Source organism: Protopterus annectens, chromosome 5.part1 (genome assembly GCF_019279795.1).
Source record: "Protopterus annectens isolate FY-2018-M chromosome 5.part1, PAN1.0, whole genome shotgun sequence".
Classification (NCBI taxonomy): Eukaryota; Metazoa; Chordata; order Ceratodontiformes; family Protopteridae; genus Protopterus; species Protopterus annectens.
In genome coordinates, this window is record NC_056736.1 from 357,462,347 (window position 1) to 357,479,976 (window position 17,630).

General features: G+C 36.0%; 1 protein-coding gene across 1 annotated transcript in view; it reads left to right on the forward strand.

Moving 5' to 3' along the window:
* PDE2A (phosphodiesterase 2A) overlaps nt 1-17,630 on the forward strand; it is a 1,720,394-nt gene that overhangs the window by 1,190,093 nt on the left and 512,671 nt on the right. Inside the window, exons 12-13 of the mRNA XM_044072778.1 lie at nt 3,021-3,089; nt 12,166-12,296. Of these exons, the coding sequence (XP_043928713.1) occupies nt 3,021-3,089; nt 12,166-12,296 (200 nt within the window). The remainder of the gene's footprint in view (nt 1-3,020; nt 3,090-12,165; nt 12,297-17,630) is intronic.

Consider the following 17,630-nt stretch of genomic DNA (forward strand, 5'->3'; position numbering starts at 1 on the left):
AAACACTCTACTGTTACTGCTATTATATATGATGTTAATTTGTTACATTTGAGTCTGAACTCTGATGAATGGTACCTTGTTGAATTAGTTAATTAATTACTTAAATTATTATAAGTAAAAACAATAAAAAATTAACAAGATAAGTATTCATTGAGTTCAAGTAGGGGAATAGAAATGTCTATGTTTATATTGTATGTTGCTTGGTTTAGCTTATATACAATGTAAATAGTAACCCATCTTGACTTACCTTTGTTTGTGAAGAATTACTGGACTCTGAACATTCTGAATAAATCGTTACTGTTTCTCAGTTGTTTAAGAAACCCTCCTTTTTTAAATAAAAACAGATGACAAGTGATGTACCATATCAGTTGATACTTTAAGAGATGTAGTTGTAAGAGTTTTTTGGGGGGACAGCTATCTTTGAATCAGTTTTTTATTTCTTCTTTCTAGCATCAGTCCAAGTGTTTGTTTCTTTTATTCTTTTCAGAGTGGGGGCTATCCATTCCATTTCTTCTGGGATAGACACTATGTTATTGTTCTTGATGAATATAGTAGCTTCTTCTAAGTCATTAAAGGTTCTCTCTCATCTCATTGGCAAAAAGTATTTTTATCTTGGCTGGAAAGGCCAGCTGTTCTTTAATGTTTTGTTTCAGCAGTTTTACTATTGGCCAGACTGTTTTCCTTTGTTCTAGTATTCTGGAAGAATAATCATTGTCAAACCTTATCAGGATTTGATTGTATTTTAAGGGTGATTTTATTTAGTTCCTTGTCCAGAAATGAAAGACATTTTATAACTATGGATCTAGGTGGAGTATCTGTTGAGTTAGAAGCAGGTTTCCTCAGTTCTCTATGTGCCCATTCAATTCCAAATGAAAGTCCCCCTTTCAAGTCTAAAAATTCAGGAATCCAGGTTATTAAGAATTAAATGATGTCTTCTCCTTCAGTTTTCAGGCAGACCAAAGATCCTTATATTGTTTCTCCTTTCCGTGTTTTCTAAGTCATCTATTTTGTTAAGCAGCCATGTATTCTGTTTAATTAATTAATTTATTTATTTATCATTTGTTGACCGGGAAAGTCCGACTAGGTTCCACAGAGCCTGTTTTCAGCGGAGGCCTGGTGAGAAATGCTCCAGATGCATGTCTTTGGAATGTGGGAGGAAACCTGAATACCCAGAGGAATCCCACGTGAACACAGGGAGAACATGCAAACTCCACACAGAAGGCACCCCAGCCGAGAATCGAACCGGAGAACCTCTTGCTGTGAGGTGACAACGTTAACCACTGCACCACTGTGCAGTCAAAGTTTCCTGGAATTCTTCCTCTTTGAGTCTCTCTTCAATGTAATTTAGAGAAGTCTCTATATTTGTTATTTTTGTATGGTGTGGCTGTAATAGTTCCTTAAGAGTATCAGTCTGTTTTTGAGAATTTAATTTGAGGTTTTCTAAGTCATTTTTAAAGCCATCCGTCTTCAAAGATACTTCCTGTAAGGTAGATGTCATCAAAGCTGCATTTGGATGAGAATTCCTTGAGTTGTTCATATTCAGTGACTCAATATATCTCCAAGTTACTTGACAGGAATATTTTTGTATATCTCCACCAAAATTGATATTTATGTAGTTTAGTAGTTTATCTATATATTTCAGATGTTTTAAACTTGAAAATAATAACATTTTCCTATATTATTATACTAGTTTATGGAGCTCTCAAAATTCACTGCTCTCAGTTGGCCATCTAGGCTCCACCCCCCCCCCACCAAATGTTATTCTTGAGGTCCTTCTTGCCATAACTTAAATATTGTATAATAAGGGTTCCTATCAGTTCGTCGAAACTTCAGCAGTTCGAACACCATATGTTCGAACTGTGAAATTCAAAAACTGATTATCGCGAAGCCATGGAACACCAAACTCTTTCCCAGGGAAAGAATTTGGTGGGCCATTTCTGTGGCTTTGCGATTTTTAGCACTGTTGTGGAAAGTTATGGGTCGGGTTCAGGTAAGTGTGCGATTGTGTGGACGTTAGGGTTAGGGCACAGGTTAGGTGAGTTAGGGTTAGGGTACGGGTGAGGTGGGTGTGTGATAGTCACAGACTTTGGGGTTAAGGCATGGGTCAGGTGAGTGTGCGATAGTGACGGACCTTAGGGTTAGGGTTTGGATTAAGGTAAGTGGATAGATAGTAGTGTATGTACAGTTTAGTGTAGGGTTAGATGTAGGATTTTAAGTGTATGTGTGTGGATTGCTGTTTTTCTAGTGTGCTTGTGTTGTGTGTGTGTTTCTTGGAACAGCGATTTTTTTCCCTGGGAAAAAAAATCGCTGTTCTAAGCCTTTGATGGTTTTGCAATTTGAGGTTAGAAGTTTGAACATATGGTGTTTGAACTTCTGCCGTTTTGTCGAAGTGATATAGACCTGTATAATAACAGCAGATGCTTTTTGGTATACACACTTTCATTTATACCAGCACATTTTCTTTTTTTTTTTAATTCACAAAATTGTATAACCTTTTGTATGTGGAGTTTTTCACCCCAGGCCTCTGCTGAAATGGATGTTATACTCAGTCAAAGTTTCCTGGTAAACAAAAGCAAAAAATAAATAAACTAACAAATAATTCTAGTGACTCATTAAATACCTCAGTAGGTTTAGCTAAGTGTTTTGTATGAACACAGAATTTATTTCAGTAAAATGGTTAAAAGTGGTACATACCTCATTATGCTAATCTAATTTTCAGCTATAAAGACATTTACATTTCATTTATCTGTATATTGGTTTTGGAGATCACTACGTGGATATGCAGGACATGACTTAATGTGTACATTTGACATCAAAATTCTACCATTCAACAGGCAGTGTATAGTCAAATGATGGATTTCTGCAGACAGCCATTTTTGTATATTTTTTATTTCACAATTTAAATGTTCAGGTCAACATAAAACCTAAATAAAATATAGCAATCCCATGCTGGCTTTGCTGTACTGAATGACATGTTAGCTAATGTATTTTATTTTTGGCTTTGTACTGGTTTCTTACAGATGACCTTTGCTCGCTTGGAACAGTTTGTAGAGAAGAAGAGATTTCTCACACTGCAGGACATAAGTGAAGTAAGTAACACAACAGTCTGCTTGTTGTTAAAAGAGACTTAAATTCCTTCTTATGCCTTGTAAAAAAAAGTTGGGCACATAACTAGTCCAAGAGCTGTTTGTTTAGGTAACAATCAATGATTCTCAGTTTCCATTGATACTATATTACATCACAGGCAATACTACATACAGTAAGATGCCAATACTCTAGCATTTCTTCCATGTCAGATTATCTTTCTTGCACATCAGTTATTTGTTTTCCAAGTATGATACTCTCATTGCATTTGAGCTATGAGTTGTGTCTCCTTCCATAAGAACAGGGTACTCCAGATTTTAGGAATACTGCAACACAGAAAGAGACTTATATTGAAATGTAAGAAAACAGTTTCAGTAAAGAACAGCTATTGTCCATTTTATCAAACCTGAAGTTCTCCCATGTTCATGTTTCTTCATTTATAATTTTAATTAGTTCCCTCTATTTGTTTTCTCTTTGCTTGCATGACATTCAGCTCTATATCATTTGACAACTATCCTTTATGATGTGAGTTGATTTTTGCTACATTCAGATTTTTGTTTTCATTTTAAGAATGTTTCTGGTTAGTACTATGACCTGTTATACGGCCGCTTATTTGGAAACTAATGCAACTAATGACTTTGGCAAGATTCATGTATTGTCTTAGTTTGTGTGTATGCTGACTTAAAAAAATGTTTAAAAGTATTCTTTGATATGTTCAAAAACCTCACTAAAATACAAACAAAAAGAAATAATAAACAGGAGGATGGGATACACAATTTTTGGGAAAAACAGCAAATATTTAGAATAAAGTATCTTCTGTTGCTGCTGCTGATAAATAAATAGAAACTAAGTGTATTAGTATAAAAAATAGTAGCACTTTTTTTCTGGTTAAATGACATGCTCAGAGTTACAAAGTGGGCAAATGGAAGCTGAGGGTATCAAACCCAAGAAAATAGGTGCACTTTCAGGTTAAATGACATGATCAGAGAGTCACATAGTAGGCAAATGGAAGATAAAGGAATCTAACCAAAGACTACTGGATGAAACAAATTAGCAGTTTTTTCACTTTAATCATTTGCACTAAACTGACAGAACATGTCTAGGGAAAAGTATGAATTCAGACTTCCTTCAGCATAAAAGCAGCCCTTTCAACTTTATTTTAAATAGTCTGTTGGGCATTTGATGAAAATAAGACAGCTGTTGCCTTATTTCTGAATCTGAACCCTTTTGATATTGTGAACCATGTTGAGGCTTTTGCTGTGTACAGGGTAAGCTGTATCTCAGTATATCTGTATTAAAATGGTATGGATTATTATTTAAAATAAAACAATGTCGAATGAGATTTGAAATAATTTTCTGGATTCATAGAATCATAGGGTCATAGGGGGTTACTAGTCTAATGGCCTTACAGCCTTTTTAAGATTAGCCATTCATGCCCTGATTTTCCCAGTTATCAATACCCACTGACTAGAATGGCTTTGGTATATGTCTGTGCCTTAGACCATCTACAATATACCCCTGTCCATAAGGGACACAGACAACAAGCCAGTGTTGAATTTGTGATTTCCCATCCATTGGTCCAAACTGCATTTAAATATGCTCAGAGAAGAGCTCTGCTTCACATGTTTATGGAGTCTGCTCCAGAGAAGGGGTAATCTTTGAGACACATACCTGTCCCTTCCACATACTTTTTATGTCTCAGACGAGTTTTTGATCCTTAGGTACTTCTAGTGATGTTTGTTTAGCAAATGTATAGCAGATCCATCAGGCTGGTTCATTGAAGGCCTTATAACTTAAGCATAGATCACCGCTCAGTATTCTGTAGGAGACAGAGTACAGGGACAGAGCTTTGAGGCAGTCCATATAGGACATGTTATCTATATCCTGTATTCTTTTAGGGACAAATCTCTGTGGCCATTCAAGCTGTTACAAATGCCTGGTCAGGGATATGTCAAAGGATGCATTGTACTTGATTATTAGTCTAATGAGGACTAACTGCAGTGGGACTATGTACTCTGTAGATCTGGATTCTGTGCCCTTACTTATAAGGTGTGCCACGTAGATGGATTTTCTCACCACCATGGACACATGGTGATCAACGTTCAGGTTACTGTCAACCCAAGTCTCTTACCACTGCATCTACCTTTAGAAGAGTGTTATCAATGTTGTAATTTGCAGGGGTGGTCATTTTCCTAAAGGGTATAATTATGCATTTTTGCACCGAGTTTAAGGCCAGGACTATTTTCATCAGTTATTTGTCTGTGAGAACCCCTCCTGGAGAATATTTACATTTTTGGAGAATGCAGTAATTGCACTCAGCTTGCAGTCATCAACAAATTTGTCAGCCAAAACCACGCTCTATTTACTATTACTTCAGTTAAACATATTCTGAATAAGAGAGGTACCAGTACCAAGCATTGTGGGACACCACTAGAAACAGGCCTCTTGGTGAAGGTGGATTCCCCCATCCTAACTTTTTTTGTCCTATCCATAAGCTATTTGGCTATCCATCAGGTGACATAGGAATTTATGCCTAAATTTGCCAGTTTTTCTTTAATACCTAAATGAGGTATTGTGCAAAATGCCTTTGCCAGGTCAAGGTAGGCAGAATGCACCATTTAGTCCTTATCCATGGCTCTAGTGAAAAGAAGTCCACCAAGATGAGTAGGCATGACCTGGCTTTGATGAAACTGTACTGGGACAGGTTCAGAGTTTGAAGATCTCCAGTGTCTTTGTTTATCACATCCATGATAATTCTTTTCATGGTCTTGCATATAAGACTAGTCAGATTTATAGCTCTGTAGTTCCCTGTGTCTGCTGATGTTATAGAGTTCTCCAATCCCTCTGGATGAAGCCTGTCTGGAGGCTGTGATTGAATAGGATATCTAGTGGGACTGATAGGTCATGTTTATTTTATGTTTATTTAGCGGGCATCCTGGGATATTATCTGGACCCACTGATGCAATGTTTTAGCCTTGAAGATTGCAGTGAGGACCTGTTCTTTAGTGGTAGCTGGGGAAGAAATAGTAGAGGGCATTTCCTGGGGGGGTAACTGGGGGTGACTGGGGGATGAGATTGTAGCTAAATTTATTGGCCAGCAAATAAAGTTCAGTATCACAAGTTTCATTTACCACTAGTTCAGCAGACTGTTGTGTATTAAAGGCTGCATACAAAACTAAAATAGGCCTTATGGTTATCCTTAGCCTATGAGGCTATTTTTGATTTGGAGTTGGCTTTGGTGACTTTATTAATGCCCTGAGTTGCTTGTTGAGACTGCTGATGAAGATTTTTTTGCCTGTTGTACATAGTGCTTCCTATTTTTGGACGGAATTTTCTTTAATTAGACAATCCATTTATACTGGGGGCCCAGTAAGGGGGCTTGCTTTTGGAGTTTCTCCTATGTTAATTTGGTTTGGTTTGATACTGCTGTTTTTATGGAGTTACTTACATGCTTGTACAGGGTTTCTATAAACACTTCCACAGAGGCCACAGTGTTCTCTGATTTGGGGGAAGGGGCTTGGAATTTAGGTATGCCATCACTTAAAAGGAGGTAGTTATTCTTGGAAGATTTCTTAAAGTTTCTGGGGTTTGTTCAGAGTTTGGGCTTTATATTTATTTCAAGGATAACCATTCTGTGATCTGATCTGACCAGTGAGGACATTACACTAGGGGTTGTGCAACATTCATTGAAATTCTGAGCACCAGATCCAGGATATTTGCACCCCTAAAAGGTGTGCAGGGTAGCAGTTCCAAGATATTTGCATTTACAAAATCCTGGAATTTTTAAGCCTGCATGTTAGTGTCTGTGTATGCATCCCATTTTATGGTGAGATTGAAATCGCCAATGAATATGATGCCGAGTTGAAGATTGAGTGACTCCAGTACATTCAAGTACATGGTATGGTTATCCTGGATCATAGATTGGGACCTAGCAAGGATATGGTACTGGGCTTTTCCTTAGGCTAACTGGACATAGAGTAGCTCAAGCATGTCATATTGTTTGACTAATCTTGAATGTCTTTACTTTTTATGTAGACTGATACATCTCTTGTCCCTTCTTGTGTGGTAGCTGGTCTAAATGTGTGGAAACATTATAGCCTTGCTCTGCTGGGTTGCCTTCTGTAGCTTTAAACCATGACAAGTCACTGCACAGATGTCAACACTCTCCAGGATGATGAGCGCTTCCAGGGATTACAGCTTCTTGCTGATACGCCTAACATGGAGCAGTAACACCTTTAGTTTATCTTGAGTAGAATTTACTGTGTTGGAAGGTTTATCAGACTGTAATGTCTAAAAAAGGGATTATATGAGTGGATAATATTTTGACCAATATCCAAAAGCCTAGCAAGGACATGTGCAGAACATCCCTGGCAATGTAGCATAGTCTGTTGATCATGTCCTCCCAAGAAAACAATATTGGATCCCTGTATAATGACACCAGCAACTAAGCCAACTGTTAAAATCATTCATCCTCTGTTTATATCGTGGTATCATCCTTGGAAAAGGTAGAATGCTGCTCAATGCTAGGTGCATACCTGGTTGGGACACATAATCTGAAAGCTCTATGATGTCTGTCTTCATATAGTGCAGGGAGGTACATCTCAAGTCATTAACACCCACATGGGCTATGACAGAGTCATACTGATGCTTGTGGTTCAATATCCTGAGTGCATGTGTGATCTGGTAGATCACTGCCACTGATAGGCTACTGACCATGACTGTCTCCTCACTCATCTTGGTGAGTGGGGCACCAGCCTGTCTCACAATAGACTCTCAAATGAACAATATATTGGGTTGTATGGTAGTCTGTATCAAGTGCTTAGCAGATAAGACATTATGAGTTGTGGTTGTATGTGTCCCAAGGAGTGTTGTCTTTTTGACTGTTTGGAATGTTGCTGAGGATAGCATATGGGGGGGGGGCTTTGAAGTTTAGGTAAACTGCATTTAAAAGCCTCACCATATCTGAGTTTGTGTGTTGGATCCATTGTAGTGTAGTGTACTGTGTGTGTGTCTTACTGGCAACCTCTTTGGAGATATCAATGTCTGTATTCGAAAGCTTCACCTCCAAAGACATAGTGTAATTGCATCACTCACATACTGGTTGGGTTTGTTTAAGAATAAGGAGGTTGTCAGTAAACATGAGAAAATTGCTACATTGTCTCAGGATGCCCATTTCCACCAGGCTGGCTATAGAGGCAGTAAGAAAGTGCACATCCATGGCTACATATCCTCTTTTTTGTGATCTTTGAGGGGCAGTGTGAGTGGAAGTTGTAACAAACTAAATTTGGAGTGGTTGGGTTTGGTTAGTGAGGTCTACAATTGATCTAAAACAACACTCTTGTGCTAATGCATTTCAAAGGGCAAAGTAACTGCTCCCCATACAGCTAGATACTTGAGAAAATAGCAGAGGAAGCTTTATAACGAAAATTACAGCTCTAGGTGCCTGTATCTATACAGAGCATTGCAAACCACTGCAGCACATCTCAGCACGTTATAGGAAATGAACTAGAGAGAAATCCAGTCATGAAACAATAAAAATGTAGTATAAGTATGTACATAGGGCTCAGATCCTGCAGCAATTCAAATTCCCTCATTATTTTGAGTGATGCTGAAAGACTATGGTGCACGGACTAAGTAAAATGCAAACAGTAAAAATGCAGTAGAACTTTAATAAATGAGGCTCAGATCCTGTAGTAATTCACAACTCTCTCATTATTGTAAGCAGTGCAAGACTAAGGTCCCTGGGCCAAGAAAATGCAAGCAGTAAAATTGTAGAAGTGTACTAAATAAGGCTCAGGTCCTGCAGCAATTCACAATTCTCTTACTATTGTGAGTAATACTACAAGATTAAGGCCCCCCAGACCAAGTAAATGGAAACTGTGAGGGGGTAGGAGGTTGCATGGTTCAGTACTAGTTCTTGATTTTTTTCTTATGTAATGACTTTGTGTGTGTGTGTGTGTGTGTGTGTGTGTGTGTGTGTGTGTGTGTGTGTGTGTGTGTGTGTGTGTGTGTGTGTGTGTATGTGTGTGTGTGTGTGTGTGTTAATGCTAACATAAGTATAATGAATTTCACTGCTGATATGGTAATTGTAATGAGTGGATTAACGTGGAGTCCTGTGTGACCTCACTAGAAAAAAAAATCATGAAAATTCCAGTCTGTCTGGAATTAAGAGAACTAAACCGAATTTAATGCAAACAAAATGTACATCTTTCTTTAGTCAAATTATCGATGCTGTAGTGGGAGCAGCTAGAGCTAAAACAGGCCGAGAAACAAGTTCTCCTTACTTGGGTGTTACCTTTCATTCTTGCCATCTGTTTTATGTTGCTGGGCCGCTAAACAGGAAATCGATGAAAAGACCAGCACTAAGAGACCAGCTCTACAATACAATGGCTGTATTACATATGGGTATACAAACAAAAGAAGACTGGTTTCATCTGTGTTCAGTCAGTTTCTTCAGTAGAGCTAACCATTACTGCCTGAGACATTATATACATAAAGAAGAATCACTCTTGGTTAATACTAAAGATCATGAAGCCACGCACATCTGCTGAACTTAAAAATAACACGATAAAAGAAATATGAAATGTGACAGCGGGATATATATACATTTCATCAAATGTATTAAATTTATAACCTTTAAAAAGTAAATATGAACTAAATTCTATGACGATCTGCTGATAAAAGGACCATATAACAAATTCTGGCAATATAAAAATTTGATCTCATCAACAGAAACGGGATAAAAATGAAGCTATGCTGCACATCTATCAATTATAATAAACCTGTTTGGTAGTCATGAAAAGCAGAAGTAGTTTTTCACTAGTCACAACGTACCATCTGCTAGTAGAAAAAACATAAAACGCCTTTTACTACCATCATGCTGTTATTAAAACAAATCATTCAAACTAGGAGAAATAATACTCCCATCCTTAGTATCTATAAATGTGCCTTATGTGTCGTTTGTAGACATATAATGAACATTTTCATTGTTTTGCATATATTTATCAATCCCAATAAAAGTTAATTTAGCAGATGGATGGTATCATTTATGTTTATATAAAACATTTGAATGTTTCTTACATCTATATTCAAATGTTCTCTGATATGTGTTTTTAAGGATATAGATATTTGGCCAATATAAAATGTTCCACAAATGCTAGGTAAATAACCCACATGTATGTGAAAGTAATATGTTCATGTATAGCAAAATATTTGCTACTTTTTTGAGTAGTAAGTCTCTGAATTATTTTTGTACAAATATTGCAATTGTCTCAGAGGAGCATTCTTTCACCAAATCAACATGAGGGGTGGGTTTATCAACTTTATTGTAATATTTGAGTGTCCCTAGCATCTGACCCAGATTCTTATTCCTGCAATATGTAAAACTGATGGTAGATGGTAATATAGAACTAAATTATCAGTCTTTACGAAGTATATGTCAAAATGATAATAGCACAGATCTGATCTCATTTGTATAATTACCAAAAGTTGGAGTAAATCTAGGGGGCCGGGTAATATGATTAGAATGTGAAACTACACACAGAACTACTCCTGAGACTGGTTAATTTAAAGACAAAAACATTAAAGCCTTATCCACACAAATTATGCTGGATATGGTGTTATTTGCTTCTCCTTAATGATAAGTTGTTTTGGATGCACTGATTATAGTACATAATATTGCTGCTACACATGTTGCTTGTAAAACAGGTTTATAAAAAACTATATGTTATACATAACTTCTGATGTCTTATTAATAATTACACAATAACATTTATGCTAAGGTATGTGAAAAAAAATCACAAAAAATCCAAATCCACCAAAACCACTAGAGCTAAGGTATGTGAAAAAAGGTATGTGCTAAGGTATGTGAAAAAAACCCTCAAAAAATCCAAATCCACCAAAACCACTAGAGCAAGCGACTTAAACCTTAGCACGGATATAAATAGGACGTGCTGGAGGGATAGATTTATCACTCAGAGACTCCCTATGCTGTGGAATAAAATCCCGGTCCATGTGAGGCAGAGCACCTCGCTGACGCTGTTCAAGAGAAATCTAGACCTGTGGATGGGAGATCGTAGGTTTACCCCGGGAATCATCTCTGGGTCACTGCTGGACAGAGGCACAACAAACTAATGGGCACAGTATTTTTTCATATAAGGGGTGGCGTAAGCCACAATAATTTGGGCTAGGCTTATAAATGCCTTAGGGCAGATAGCCTAGTATAAACCTATGAACCTATGAACCTATAATGTTTTGTCCTATTTCTAAATGCACTTATTAAATTATGATACGTTTCTGCATGTGTAGGCACTAAAACTTACATTCAGTGCTGTCAGGTAATTTCATATTGTAGAAAAGACATTAGGAAAAAAATGAAACACCGTCTTGGAGAATAACAGTCGGTCTGATTAAGTATGTTAATTTTAAAATTCTGAATATTTAAAATACTAAATTTGTAAGGCTCTTGATGTGTTATTTAACATAACAGGAATTAAAGTGTCTTATATGTAGATGTGTAATTTGCTGCTAAAAATTATAATACACTTATGTTTTCCAAATGTAAAAAGGAAATGCTGACAGAATCACTGGTACAATTTCTGAGAAGATAATTTTATTAGCAATATATTATATTACATTCTACTCAGATTTTCATGGATAAAAGATTTTCTGTTTAAGTTTTATGCAAGTAATGACTGTTAAGAATAACACTATAAGTATTTAATCTAAAAACATGACAATATGTTGTTATAACTGATCAAATGGTAATGATTATTGTGCAGGTATAGGCTAGGACTATTCATTTGTACAGATTCTGTTTACATGTTAGATTGCTATTACCTTATGTCACGGAGTACTTCATATAGACATCATTTCTATTTGAATGTAGCCTTTTATCATGAAGTGTTTCATTTAGAAATAATTTCTATTTTAATCTGGCTTGTTATCTGTCTGCCATGAAAAAAGTTCCCTCAGTGTCATATAAACAGCGTATGCAGCTAAATTACTGATATTTGAGGCATTACTGGTAAGGCAAACCTCTCATTTGATAATTGGTAACATTTACATTTGTATCACTGGCAGGAGGAGCATGCACAACTGAACAGTATACTGGGCTTTGAGGTCTACTCCATGTTGTATGTTCCTGTCATCAGCCGAGCCACTGGCCAGGTAGTAGCACTGGCATGTGCTTTCAACAAGAAAGGGGGGCAGAAGTGAGTAAAGAGCAGTTTTATGCAATTTTAAATTTCTGTAACTGTTTTGCTGTTTTTTTACATGTTATATTTGTTCTTGTATGCATGGTTATGTTTCCAATTGTCTTCCAGTCTCTTAATAAAGTGAGCAACTTTCCTTTCCTTTTCTGTTTTTTAAACCTAAACTTCATTCAGAAACATTTTCGGTCTGGTTAAATGTTGTGTGCTGTTAGCTGGATATTATCTAAGCATTCCCTGTTATAGCTTCATAGGTAATTACTAGACTAATGACCATGGGGGCCATTTTAAGTCTAGCTCTCCTTTCCAAGGCGAGGAGCAAACCTTGTATTTTGTGTTTGTAAGGTAGACACCTTATCCATTATGCTTCCCCACCCCAAATCATTTGTGTCAGGAGCTGTCAGACATAACACTAGCAGCTGAATCCATGCGTTCTGCTTACGTTTTACTTTAATGTGTACACAATCATCAAAATCTACATTTGTGCTGTAAATGTACATTATTTGGGGTGCAGGTTGCTTGAATTTGCTACTCTAGATAGTTTTATCCGGTTTTATTTTAGCCAGTGCACATATATGAAGCACGTCAGCAGTGGATTTGTATAGGTGACCATAAGCATATGCTGAAGTCTCTTCTTACACTGAAATATATCCCTACTTCTGTATTACGTAAGTATATGTAACTATGACACATTCAGTAAAATGGAATTTCAACCAAACTGTCATTTAATTAGATTAACGTTCAGCCACATTTAGTAGTTATCTTTAGATGAAATTGCCATTTAACCATATAACAGTCACCTAATTTTATACCTCTCTCTCTCTCTCTCTCTTTGTGTGTGTGTGTATATATATATATATATATATATATATATATATATATATATATGTTTTTATATATATATATATATATATATATATATATATATATATATATACAGATTGATATATATGTATGTATAGACATAAATACAGATATATGTATAGATATAAAAGATAAACACTAATAATGTAGCTACAAATACTGTCATCCGTTTTGTGGAACAAGTTATTTAAGTTATGTTATCATTGTTTGGGAGGACAGCATCTGTCTCTACAATTTATATAAATATATATATATATATATATATATATACATATATATATATATATTGGTACTGTGTGTATCTGATTCATTTTCTTTTTTCTGTAACATGTGATCCACATTTCAGTGTTCTACTCTGGATAATACAGCTATACAAATAAATAAATATGAAAAGGAAGTAATTACCCAGTTGGTAAAAAGTTTGCAGATATTTTATGATACAAATAATATGAGTTTTGTACAGGTAATATTTCAGTATGTATATCAATACTATTACAGCTATTGAGTGAGCCTGGCATTTATGTAAGCCTCAAAATAAATAAATACAAACGGATACATTTTTTTTCTGTGTTTGAACTGTAAATGACAACAACAGCTGTTGAATTACCCATTACATAGCTTTTCGGTGGATGCCTATAATCATTCGCTGGTTGATCTGCTACAGAAAGCAAATCTCCAGCTGCACTGACACCACAGAACACATTTAATATTGTGCTACTCTGAAGAGATGAAATGTCTCTGACACTACAGGCACATTGTCCTCATCAAATCACAAGGCAGTGTGTATGACAAATGATAACTGCTCATCACTTACCCAGCTGTGGAGTTGATAACACACATTTCTTCAGCAGAATTACAGAGGTGTGTTTTGTTGCTATAATAGATTGATGAGATAATGAAAGCCTGCAGTTGATGCATGACAGGGCAGTTACTGCTCTGACCCTAGTAATGCTTATGACTGACACTCATTGCCTGTCATCTAGACATGCTGTTATTTCCAAATAGTGAGGACAGAAAGGTCTGTGGTCTGTTGCATTGCAGAGGAAGATGTCTCCATGAGGTTCTGTGTTGCATAATGCAACATCTTGTGCAATACTGCTGTATGATTAGAGTTTGCACTCAACTATGTGCCTTTATAATGTTTTAATTCAGTAATTTGTTCACCAGCTGAGGTCAAGCAAAACTTATTCCTCTTACACAAGTAACACAAATGCTTTCATCTGTACAGACCACATAAGCATGACTTATTTGCATGGATTATGGTGAAGTGCCTAGGTACGAATGCTGCAAAAGTCAAGACTACATCAATTGTAAATCACTGCAGAAGCCTTCAATGTAGCTTATCATATTTTTTGTAAATAAATAAGCAAAAAAACAGAAAGACATCAAATACAATACCTTTAGTGTCTTAAGAAATATACAGTGCCCATGTGTAATGTCTTTTCCCAGAAATGAAAATGAGATGCACAAAAGTAAATGCCCAAATGATGCACATGGATGAGTGCTTCTTTCAGGGGCAGTACCAGATTTTTTTTCTCTGAGAAGGTAGTGGGAACATATAATAACATCATATGTTTTCAAATGAGATATGCAACTTTATACATTTAAGGAATCCAATAGTGGTTATGTAGAAATAAATTAATTATATAGATGAAATAAATATGTCATTGGATGATAGCCATTAGTCCTGGATGTGGGCAAAACAAATGGATATGTTGGGCCTTATCTCCAATTTTTTTGCTTCTTTAGGGGCAATAAAAACAATTTTTGTTGTTTCTTACTCCTATGGTACGCAATTTAATTTTCATACTAATGAATGACCTCTGCTTTGTTGTTCAAGTAAAAAGTACGTGAAAAACAAAGAATATGTGTCACATTTTATAGTCTTAGAATACAGAAAAGAGTGCTTACTAATGTGGGGCACAAACTGAGCAAATACATAAGTAGTCTTCTAATAAATAGCCTTACTCTCAGAGTAAAGAGAAGATGACACTTGCTACTTTTTGTAGATTCGATTCCACACCAAGGGCTATAAAGCTGTTCCAGATAGATTGTCAGACCAGATGCAGAGTCACCAGATGCAATGTGTGAGTTTGACATTAAACAACAAGGCACAGAAATTCTTTCAGATGTTATCTGACAACAAGCTAGATATATCCCCTCTCTTCGTGGCTCTGAGACAAATACTCTGGCATACCTATTCGCTTGTAATTTTCCACAAGATGCATAAACGCATGAGTCTGTTACATGTCATTTTTGAGTGTGTAAAGAGTAGAAAGAAGGAGAAAGAAAATCTGCTGCAAAAGTTATAAATGTGCCAGTCTGTACATGTACTGTAATATAACTAAAATATAGCATTAAAAATGAAAAAGAGAGAATCCGGATTATGGAATAGACTAGAATGCAAGCTTACTCCCCTGCATACTGGGAGTCTGTCTTTTTTTTTTTAATTTTCTATTCCTATACCTCTTAAATGTCCAGAATTTTACAGAATGTCCAGATTTTTGCCTCATATTTTGGTCTGTTCCTCACAGAATTCATGGTTTTCTGAAATATCATTGAGGACTGCAGTCACTAAATAGTAACAGACATATGACTTTCAGACTTCATATTATTTAGAAAAACATTATTTAACCTCTTTCAAAGTGTTTAAGATTAAGATTTAAAATCTGTTCTTGGTTTTGGGTATCTGTTCCCCCATTATTTTTGACGCTGTCCAGAATTCTTGCACAAAAAGTTTGAGAGGTATATATTTATCTCAGCTATTGTAGTAGCTGTGCTGTGCCTAGCATTTTGGTGTTTCAGTTGCGTTCAACTGCCCCCCCCCCCTTCTGCAGTATAGAATGGTAATAATGTCCTTTTGTGGGGACAGAGGTTGACCCTGACAAAACAAAAGTTATAAAAGCAAAGTGTCATAGGAATTTCTTGCCTCATAAATGGTTAGACCTACTTTCTGATCCATGCCTTTAATTTTCAATAAGACCCACATGCTGAGCATGTCTAAGAGTAGCAGGAACAGTTCCATACCAATTCCTGGAAAATCTCAGGTCAACTTTCATTTTCTTGGGAGCTTGAACACATTCTAAGCTTTGAAATACATATACTTTACTTCAGCAGGATGTTTTGTTTACATATGCTTATATTAGGTTATTAGTTTGAGAATCATTCTTATAAATAATTCAGGTCATACCTCTCAACTTCTAACAGCAATAAATCTGGACAAAGACATAAATAATGGGGGACCAAAGAGCCAAAAAGAGGGATGCTTTTTAAATATTGTTGTTACAAGCTTAGAAAGTTGATAGAATAACAGGTGTTGCATTAGCATGAATTTTCTGAAAGGTATGAAGTCTGAAACTCAAGTTTCTGTCATTATTTTTCTGACTTCATCCCTCAATATTTTGCCAATGATTTGCCAGAAAACCACAATTTTATAAGAAACAGACAAAAAATATGAGGCACAAATATGGACATCCTGTGAAAATCTATATATTTGAGATGTATGATCTAGGTTGGCAGTTCAACTAATTTTCCAGATGAAGCCATATTTGTAGGTGCCAAATAATGTCACTATATATGAAATGTTTTTTTTCCCTCTGCAAAATGCCATCTTCCATCTCAAAGACTCTAAGGGTTAAGTAAGGTTATGTCTTAAGTAAAAATGAACAAGTAAAAAAATAAACCTGAGAGCAAAGCAAAATTGTGTAAGTAACAATAACTAAATGAAAAATAACAGGAGAATATAGAATATATGAAGTAATAGACCATCTAAGCATGAACATTTATATATATATTGACATTTGTTAACAGAGATACTCCAATTGAGCCAGAGATGTATTTTCAGTGGAGACCTGAGGAGAAAAGCTCCAGAAATAATACAATTATGATATTTACAAAATATTAATGTAGAGTCACAGAAATATAGTACAAGTCAAAAATTTGTGCACAGCAGTACATAGGTAAAATAACAGTTAGTGCAATTTCCAAAAAATGAGAACAGTATATAGCATAGGCCAAATAACAATTAAAAGGTTTAGAGAATATTACACAAAGGACTACAGTATGAATACAGTTTAACAATTAAAAGGTTTAGAGAATATTACACAAAGGACTACAGTATGAATACAGTTTAACAATTAAAAGGTTTAGAGAATATTACACAAAGGACTACAGTATAAATACCGTTTGCTGGACCAAGTACAAGGAGGACAAAGAGTCGATAGGGAAAAGCAGACAAGATGAGAGGGGAGGAGACTAGCTCAAGTGGGGGTCTGACAAGGGCATGACCAAGTCTTCAGGAGAAAAAGTTTAAATTCTTTCTTAAACCGGTATTTATGCTGAATGCTTCTAATGTAGAGAAGCAGTGAGTTCCAAACATGGGCTACAGAGTATTTGTAAGAGGGGGTTATAGAGGGAGACTAAATTAAAGATGGAGGGACAGGATGAGGGTTCACATAGGATAGAGTGTGCAAT